Below are 10,198 nucleotides of genomic sequence, written 5' to 3'. Positions count from 1 at the left end.
GGGGGAGTGTTTTTAAAGATGTAGAGAATATTAAAAGGATTGTACTCCTTTTCTAGCGGGTTTTCTGGTTTTGTTAAGCTTTGTGACCTGAAAATCTGCAGTGTAAACTGAATGATCTTTGGGTTTTTAATCTTCATTTTTGTTGAAAGGTATTTAACTCCTACATTTTAACTTTACGGTGGTTAAATGTGTTGATGTGTTGGCATCAGTCCAGGCAGAAAGAGCAGGGTGATCTCGCCGTAAAAATATACACTTCATATGGACTGTATTCTTTGACCTCAGGATAGTCCATGGTAGGTCATTTCAAGTTGTCTTATCATGAAGAACCTTCAGTGCACAGCAAATTAAAATGTCAAGGAACCTTACTCATTTTCAGTTAGACAAAACTGATAAATTGCCGCTGCTCCCAGATACAATTTCAGTATCAATTGCTGAAGTAATAGAACTGGAAGAACTGTGAAAAAAAGTTTTGTATGACCACAAGTGAACAACTGAATGACCTACATAGATGTTAAGAAAGATAAGTATACAAAGCAGTAAATTTTCTTTTAACTCTTGGAAATTGAAAAACTGCTTTCTTCTGAAGGGGAGAATGTTGGATAAAGACATGATTGGCATGTACCTGGAGCAGGAATCTGTTTTGTTGTTGTTGTTCTTTTGTTCTGGACAAGTAGTGGTTTTGATCTAACAGTCCTAACATGATATTCGCGCTAGAGTATGGATATTTTGTATAATATATTTGTAGTACATCATATTAATATAGCATTTATATTTTAGTATATATTTTTAATACTTACCACTGCATATATGAGAGAACTGTATGCTCTTCTGCTTACTTATTTTAAAGCTCTAGACCTATGTTGATATACACAACTTCTTTAGCAAGAGAGAACTGCAGTGGTTTATTTTCCAAATACACTGGAAGAGAACAGAATGAATAATAATCACAAGTATTCTTCTTTAAGGATTTTGTGGTAGCATGCACTGTCAGCATTTCTTCATCACAAGCAAGCTATTAGTCAGAAAATAATCATACAGGGTAGAAACAGGAGAAGACTGTTTTTTGAAGAGGGCAAATTTACATTGCTGCCACAGTTGGGTTTTAGCAGGATTACCTTGGCTTTTACTCAATATACCTATTTTATTTTGCTTCAGGAAGTTGAAATTTTGAAAGTTGAGCTTGAAGCATCTCAAAGACAGCTTGAAGGAAAAGATGAAGCCCTACGAATTCTGCAGAGCATGGTAGGAGCTGTTCAGAAATCATTGAGGTACCTCGTGGTAAAGGAAGGAAAACAGAAGAAATCTTCCTGCCACTCCTCATCAAAACCCTCCAAACCTTAAGTTCTTCCCAGGGCTATAACCTAAAGCATTGAGTCGGCTAGTGTTTATAGACTCAGCTTTTATGATTTATTACTTTTTCTGCATGGAACTATTGTAGTTATTTAATAAGGCTTTACTGTTGTAGCAATTTTCATAATTTTATCTTTGAGGATCCTTAGGATTTATCTATTTAACTTAAAGAATAAGGCCTTCTTTCTAGTCCTTTAAATTATAGATTTTGCCAGCGCTTGAAATTCTGCTGCAAAGCACAGATATTTTCAGTTGACTACTCCATCTGTTGTCTTAGAGGACAGTATGTGTTAAATGTTAGGTCAGTCTTTTGTTCACAGTTTGTAGTATTTTTATGTGTGCTATCACAATGAATTACTCTGAAATCGATTCCTGTTTTTCAGCCTACTTGCATAACCCATTTATAGTTCTGCCATTTCTACTCTCAGGCATTTATAGTAAATTACACCTGAATCAAAGTCTTAAGTATGCTGTAACGAAATTTTTTAAGAACTAATTTTGTGGACAAGCCCTATAAAAGACATGATCTCATTTTAAATGATGCTCCATTTTTCAACAGAAAATATTATGGGATTGAAACACAAGTTTGTTATGCAACACGGCTATTTAGTGAGTTGAAATTAGAACCTACTAGGACTTACAAGCATGTTGCTAGCGTTTGTAATTCTGCATACTTCTGTTTAACTATGAATGTGAACTTCTCTTGATGTAAAACTGAAAATTCAGCTAAAGCCAAATTAAGTAAACTTCATTAAGGTATTTGACCGAGTTGTGCTTTTTTTTGCAGGCAGTATTTAATAAAGCCACCAGTCATACAAAAGCAATGCTTCAAAAAACTGAGGAAGAAAAGAGAACTTTAGAAAAGGTAGGTGTGCATGTTTCTTTCACATCTGTGCAAAAAAATAGAAGTCCATTACTATTAATAAGGGCTTATCAGACTGTTTATTTAAATTGGTACAAATCTGCCAATAGTTCCAGATTTTTTTGAAAGTATTCTTACTCCTTTTTAGTAGAAAGGGCAAATGTGAATGGATCACTCCTTTGATCTAGATGTTTTCATGCTATAGTGTGTACAAATAATACCTGAAAGTTACTGGAGTTCTTCCTGTACTTTCAGTTTGTCTTTGTTGTGAGTTTCACACTCATTCATAGTGACTTGCACTATTTCTTACTTACTAAGCTGGAACTTCCCAACGAGTCTAAGAAATGGGTGCCCAGTTTTCATAGGGAAGATGGGGAGGAGGAGGAAGGTGGCATTGCAGTACCTTGTTAAACTGAGTTGTGTGCTTGGTTTCTCTGCCTATGTGACCCTTCCACAGAACAGTAAGGGGACAGGGAAGTGTGACAGCATGGGTTTGTTTTTGTCATAAGCCACTACAAGCATTAGTTCATGCAACACGGTCTGGAATCCATAGATCAGCTATGCAGAAACTTTTTGATGTCTGGCACCAAATCTATTTTTAACAGTATCATAGATTGTTGTCAGCATTGGTCACGTAGATCTCTGCCAGCGCCAAACTCGGCACCAGCAGTTCCTCTTTGTTCTTTCAATGGGAGGCTTGTAATGAACTGCTGCAGATTTGTTTTGTTTCCACAGGAAATAAGTATTTTGCAATGGGAAATTGAATTTGATCAGGATAGATTTAAAAACATAGAAGACACGTGGACAGAAAAATATGACAGGTATTTGACTTACGCTGAGGATCTTTGGGGTTTTTTTTAATTGCATTGAATGCTATATGTCACCTTTCTTGTGTTCCAAGTTTGCTTCATTGGGTTTTCTGGGTTTTTTGTGTTTTCCTAATTTCCTTCCAGATTTGGCAAGATTTATTTAATTTCATGCTAGTCACATATTTTTCAATTAAAACTGCTAACATTATTAAGTCTCAATTCTTCAGTGTATATATAGACTAGCTTTGCTAGGCTGAGTTTTTGTTTTCATACTATTGCGTTATTATGTTAGCCAGCTGAAGCCAGACTGTCCTTATTTACTTTAACTGTAAATGAGGCATAGAAAATAATGGTATGTGCATGCATGTGGAAATACCATTTGCTGGTTAATCATTGCTTTATTTTCTTGTATTGTAGGTATGCATGAGCTTACATACAGGTAAAATGGAATGCCTTTGAGAGAGGCTGATCAACTGGTTCTTTGTTTAAATAACTCTGGACGGACAGCAGGTGTGGTTGGACAAGCAGAAGATGCCAGAAGCGCTAAACTAACAGTGCAATAACAGACCTTGAAAAATGTGACCAGCAGGCTCACCTATTTAAATGTAGAAATGATATCTCGGAAGTCTACCCAAAAGAGTTACTATTATTTCAGCAGAGATTTTTATTTAAAATTTTCAAACTTTGAATCAAAGAATAAGCCAAAGGTTTACAAACTATTCATTTGTAAGAAGAGTTTTTTTAAGATATTGTGTCTTGTTCACCTGTTAACTTAGTTACCCTCTTTGAAAACCCTTTGGCTTTCCTGACTTTGGAGATTCGGAGTGTAGCCAGGTAGTTTGGAGCAACAAAACTAGTGTTAAATATTGAAAGCTAGAGACGTGGCTTCAGAAAACTGCAACCCAGGAGCTCAGTCTGCTTTGCAAAAAGGATTTATGATACCTGAGACAGCAGGATGAGAAGAATGTGTATTTCCCTTTGTTTATTCAAGTTAAATAATTAGGCTACTATTTAGTTTTAAACAAAATCATGAATTTACAGTATGCTGCATGTACCAACAGCTGAAGAGATGCACCAAATAAATTGTATTAGTTTAACATTAGGACTTCAGATTGCCACTTTTCTATTCAAGAAGGAAATATTTAAATAGTTCAAGGAAAAATGCATTAGAAATGCATATTGTATGTTCTCAGGTTGTAACGCTTGAAAGTACAGCTGTTCTTGAGAACAGTATTAAGACTACAGGAAGTTTACTTTCTAAAATTCAGACCAGAGTCATGTTGTCACATGTCCAATAACAATTTTGTTCTTTCAAGGAAGTAGATTTCTAGCAAGTGTTTCAGAGGTTCAGAATTACAAATTTCTTTGTGTTTCCAATGGTAATGTGGTACTTAAATTTACCTCTTGTTAAACTCTGAAGTTTTTGGTGCCGTTCACTTACATGTGAATGATTTTTTTTCTTTTTTCTTCTTTTAACATTCACTTGAACATACTTGGACACGTTTAAATTGATTGTCTGAGGGTGTGGTTTCACGAACAAGCCTGTTTGAACAGCGCATGCTATTTGGGTTGCAGGGAAACCTCTGCACAAGTGCAAGAGGTTCCTAGTTTTGCTCCGTGCAGAGCCACTTGCAGCCTGGACAACAAGGACTGACTTCACAGAAGCCAGCCTGGCTTAGGATGCTTTCTTAGCCTTGGCTCAATGCCAGTCAGACCAAGCCTACACACAGAACTTTCTTCAGAGAGCTGGGATTAGTTTTAGGTTGCTTATTGGCCTCTGACTAGCAGATTTGGATCTAACAACATAGTACATAGTACATATTATTGGTACAGATAGCGTTTTGGAAAAATTTGGAAAAATTGACAAGTGAGGAAGCTGCTTGTATAATGCTGCATGGATAATATCTTTTTAATTGTCAAACCGAATACTCAGCGCTATCCAGTTTTGATTTTTTTTTTCTTCAATATTTTCAGTAAGTCTAATTTTAATTTGTAGAAATATTAGATACAATGTTTTAACAGGCTATTTTTTTTGTTTGTGTGCTCATTTTAAAATATTTCTTAAAAAATACAACATTTTTCTAATTTCTGCAGGATATATTGCGAAAATGCAGCTCTCAAGGAAGCATTGAAACTGAGAACAGAAGAAGTTAAAACTCTTAAAGCTGAAAATGCAAGTAAGCCACCATCAGCTCTTGCTCTTAATATACTGTTACTTAGGAATGACTTATGATTTAGCTATGAAGGAAGCTTTCCGTTGGGATAAGTCTCTTGTTACTGGCAGCTGATACTAGTGGATATGCAGAAACCCTCTTTAAACAGACAAATTATGTTTGGTTTTTTCTCACATTGTCATGTGAACTAAAAAAAAAAAACATTAAATGACAGGAAAAGTCAGGTAGGCATAGCTTAAACAGTAGATCAGTTGTGAAAGAAATATACTTATCTCACTGGCCTGGTGACACCCTGGGTGTGGAGGGACACAACCAGACTGTGCTCCCTGTCATGTCCTGGAAGGAAGCAACGGCAGCCAGGGTTGCCACCGAGTGCTCCTGCTACAATGACCAAATGTATTAAAGACATTCACTTTTAACATACCTACATAAAGATTCCCGTATCACAAACTTTGAAGTATTCAGCTTGATGGTGAATAGTGAAGCTTCTCAAACCGCAAGTTGTGCAGGCATCTGGCAGGGTCAGAGGGATCAAGCCCCTTTCCCTTATTTTTGGTTTCCAGAAGCTTTAAAGTAGCTGACATGTATTGTTAGTTTCACAATATTGTGCTATTCTAAAAGAGCAGCTGCCTTAGTTGTAAGTGTACAAAGAGATAAACACTTAGTACTGAGGCAGAGTAATATATGAAATGGTATCTCTCTAAGTGGGTCATTACCTCTGGGAAAACACAGAAGGAAAGATAACTGGGATCTGAGTTTCTATATTTGCAGAGTCTCATCATATTCCCAAACTGATGCTTAAACTATAGAACTGCTGCATTTGGGTGTAGTTAAACTCCGAAATCAAGAAATCAGAGCAACAGACTTTGTAATCACTTTTCTTGTTTTTATGTCATAGTCCTGAATCAGCAGTGCTTGGAATTTCTTGCAATGCTAGACGTGAAACACCAGAAGGTTGTTCAGGGAAATATGTCCTTGAGCAGAAATTACATTACAGATTTTACAGGTCTTGAAGTAAGTATGACTTGTTTTTCAAAATGGCTGGTTCAAAGCTATGTTTGTATTCAAAATATATAGATAAATTTTGCTTACTGATTCCTTAACTGTTTCTTTGGACCCATTTTTAGCTAATGACAATATGCCCTTGCATGGCTGTGAATCAGTTTTCTAATTTGTGGTGTGTCACGATTCCTATCTTGCAAACCAAGGGTAGACAGAAAGAGCATCAGGCTATCTTTCACATGCCAGCATGCTTATATTTTTCTTCCTAATATCTTAATTCCTATGCCTACTGCTTTACTTTATTGAGTGAAAAAAAAATTGTAATGAGGTCTGCAGGAAGTAGCATATATAGGCCAACAAGTTTTGCCTTTATTTTGCCAAAAAATGCTTTCCGGCTGTGGTTGTGACTCAAAGGAAATCATGCCCTGCTTCCCCTGACCCTTACTCCCTTTGTACTAGGAATTTTTTTGCTAGTAATGTGGCATCGCTTGGATTGTATTATGTATGCAGATAGCTACTTAACTGGTGGTTTGTTTTGGATTTTAAGCTGGCAGTTCTTGGAGCCTGCACCTGCAATACTTCTGGAGGGCAACCTTGTCCCTGTGCTAAAATGGCAGCTGTAACTCGAAAGCAACTTCTTCATCTCAAGCAAGAGGTAAACGCTGCTTGGCTTAGATATGAACAAGCAGAGGGGTGCTTGTGTTCAGAAACAAATAAAGCCAGAAACACTTTACTGCAGCTTACACAAACTAATGTGTCTTAAAATGAGAGTGTTTCTCAGAAATAATGTAATGTTGTTTGTAATGCTTGTAATGCCCTAATTTTTGCTGATATAAAACTGTAATTATATCAATCAGCTTTGCTAGCAAAAAAAATTTCTCTTTCTCATTCTTTTGTCTTCCACCCATATTTTTTACTCTAAAAATGGGAAAAAACAGTGTAAGTGCACGTACTCTATAAGTGTATGCACAGTGTGAGTGTGGACTGCCACTGACCCTTTTCTCCTTTCTTCCTGGCAGTGCATTCCACCCCTCCCTCGCATTGACATCAGCACTTACAAGCCTGCTCACCCAGCTAGGTCAGGAGGCTAATCTGGCTGAAAACTGTATATTTACATCATGCTTAAATCAATGATGTGATTTTCAAGCTCTTAAGATTTTTAATTTGGTGAAATTCTATAGTTTTAGAATTTTTATTCTATTTGTATTTGACTCTGCAAATGTGGTAACCATCGTCATGGTCCCACTGCAAAAGTCCCAGTAGATTTACTGGTTTTGAAATTAAGTACTGTCGTGTCCCTTTTGTGCCAAAGTTATTATCCCTGACATAGATACCATTCTTTTTCTCCTTTCACTCCTGGCCCAACCGGCATATGCCCTCCTCAAGCTCTTTGGCACGTGCAGAGATAAACAGGCAGTGCTGGCAGCTTGTCTGTGGTGGTGTGTGCAAGAGGAAGGAAAAGGTCTTCAATGTACATTTCAAAATGTATTTCTTAACATGGCAAGAAAGCACTTCATTTGGTTTCTACTACTTCCCTGATTGTATTTATTTAAAAGTTGTCTCTGTGTCTTAATGGCTTCCGTCTGTCTTTTAATATACATTTTAAATCTGCCAAATTGCTTAATATACTTAAAATTTTCTCTGAATTAATACCAGATTGAAAATCTGAAGAAGAGTAAAGATGAAGCTTATATAATGGCAGATGCCTTCAGAATTGCATTTGAGCAGCAGCTAATGCAGAGGAAGGACCAAGCCCTGAGGCTTGCAGAAGTGATAAAGATTAAGAAGCAAACGAAATTTATAAACTGGAGACATCTGAAAGATGATGGTAACTGAGCATGCTATACATCTGTAATGGTTGACTGGAGAAGAAGTTAGCTGAAAAGTGGCACAGGCAGACTTTCTTATTGTATTTAATGTATGGTTGTGGTTTAATTGCTGACTGGGGCTTCTGAAGTCAAGAAAAAAGGAACAAAGTTATGTCAAAACTGTAAATACGGTAAATAGTGTGTCACGTAGTTGAAGAATTTCTACCAGAATTTTCACCTGTGAAGGGCTGGGTGTCTGTCTATAAGTGAAACTTATAAATGCTACTGTAGGATGTTGGAGCTAACAGTCTAGGCTTTTAACGTAGCCCATTTTTATTGCACATTCATGAACTGTATTATTTGAGTAGAAATATGCTTGAATAAATAAGCTGTTATCCAGAATGACAGTAACATTCTGGATATTAAAGATGTTTATTATGAAAACAGCACAAAAAAGCTAACATCTGGCAAGTTTAGCCTGGCCATTTTAGATGCTATCAGCAATTTAATGTGCCAGACTTTTTACAAATGCTCTCTATATAAAAGTTAGGGAAGGAGATATGCAAAAAATATATACCAAGCTTTCACTGAAATACTAAATACAATACAGTTTTTTATTATGTATGTGTATCTGCATCAGTATTTATAATTCTTATTATACTTCACATGGTCTTCTGTGAGTTACAAAGCACTCTGTAAAAGAGGAAGAATTCTTATTACCATTTTCTTCTTTAAGAAAAAAGATAAGAAGTAGTATTTAAGTGCTCATGTCATGGTCAGAACCATAGCACAATTTATGAATGGCACTTCAAGATAAATTTGTGTTAGCCATTGAGCTGGAGGTGCCAGGCTTCGAAGTTTGGTGGGTTCTCTAGATCCCTTGAGTGCCCTTGGGATGTAATATTAAAACAGCATACATCTTGATTATCTGTTTCCCCTGCACTGACATCATTGTTTCCAGACTTTGTAGCCTGATACATAGGTTTCATAATTTTAATGTATTTTAATCTTTTTAGAAATCTTAGGAACTTTTGAACAGCTTATGCGAAAAGATCTTTTTTTTTAGGATACCTACTGTTTAAAAACAAATTACCAAAAATTATTGTTTATTTACAGTGTCTAAGTGTATTTTCCGTACAGCAAAAAGAACTTTTATTTTCAGTTTGCCCATATATATATGATGAAAGGTCTGTTTAGCCTTTAAGTGAAGATAAGGGTGGTGCTGCATGCAAGTAATCTGCCATGTTATGTACCATGGGAGAAGCCGTACCTTGCATTGCCCTTTTACAGGAGATGGTTCAGAATCCCATGTTACGCATGTCCATTTTATTCCAGAGTAGTTTTTCCCCTCCTAAGCAATTCCACAGTTCTTGGACTTTTGTTTTCCTTAGGATGTGTCAAGTTTCAAAGGAACAAGAACAGTCTGGGGCAAAAGCTGTCAGGCCTGCTCTCATCAGATGTGGACTGTAGGAAGGTTGAAGAGCTAGACAATCCTCATGAAATCCTGAAGATGTTAATAGATTTGGTTAGTATTTTGTTAAAAGTATTCACCGTGAGTCCTCAGGAGAGCAAACATAACTGTCAGTTTACATAGCCTTGTTCTTAGCTCATAAAGTAGTTTATTTTCTTTCCTTTTTAAATAAACATACAGGTAAATGACAAAGAGGAGGCTCTGGCTCATCAAAGAAAGGTTAGTTACATGCTAGCTCGTGCGATGGAGATGAAAGAGGATGTTTTGAAACAGGATAAAGGAAACAGCACCCTGGGGAGTCATCAGTATGAAGCCCAGGAGTCATCGAGCCCTGTACACGCCTGCTGCCAAAACGTCTGTTCTCAGAACAGTGTTTCTTCAGTTGCCAGTGCAAAAACATTTGAAGGTCCGGTGAAAATGCTTCGGAAGTCACACTCCTGGCCATCGGAGGTTACGCACTGTGAAGAAAATAATGCACATGGAAAAGCAGATGAAACTGTAGTGATCTCTATATAGCCATCTGCAGGAATAAATATATTTTTGAAAAAAGAAAGATTTTGTGGAAATGCCTAAAAACGTCCTGTGATTACGTTACTGGGGGCCAAACTAGGGCAATGCATTAGCTGATACCGCCTTTAATGACGCAGTGATAAGAGTGGTAACTATTTCTCCTGGTTTGGCTAAAACAGGGCTATTTTATTATTTAGAGCCGGCCCAGCCTT

General features: G+C 36.8%; 1 protein-coding gene across 1 annotated transcript in view; it reads left to right on the top strand.

Annotated features, from left to right (window-relative positions):
• The window catches only part of CCDC125 (coiled-coil domain containing 125), a 12,093-nt gene extending 2,101 nt beyond the window's left edge, over positions 1–9,992 (top strand). Inside the window, exons 3-11 of the mRNA XM_009704597.1 lie at positions 1,156–1,242; positions 2,138–2,215; positions 2,948–3,033; positions 5,116–5,198; positions 6,094–6,209; positions 6,745–6,852; positions 7,854–8,025; positions 9,397–9,530; positions 9,657–9,992. Of these exons, the coding sequence (XP_009702899.1) occupies positions 1,156–1,242; positions 2,138–2,215; positions 2,948–3,033; positions 5,116–5,198; positions 6,094–6,209; positions 6,745–6,852; positions 7,854–8,025; positions 9,397–9,530; positions 9,657–9,992 (1,200 nt within the window). The remainder of the gene's footprint in view (positions 1–1,155; positions 1,243–2,137; positions 2,216–2,947; positions 3,034–5,115; positions 5,199–6,093; positions 6,210–6,744; positions 6,853–7,853; positions 8,026–9,396; positions 9,531–9,656) is intronic.
• Positions 9,993–10,198: the final 206 nt, after the last annotated feature.

The sequence above is a fragment of the Cariama cristata genome, unplaced genomic scaffold, assembly GCF_000690535.1.
Source record: "Cariama cristata isolate BGI_N322 unplaced genomic scaffold, ASM69053v1 scaffold40727, whole genome shotgun sequence".
NCBI lineage: Eukaryota > Metazoa > Chordata > Aves > Cariamiformes > Cariamidae > Cariama > Cariama cristata.
The sequence above is the reverse complement of the archived record's forward strand: the minus strand, read 5'-3'. Positions and strand labels throughout refer to the sequence as shown.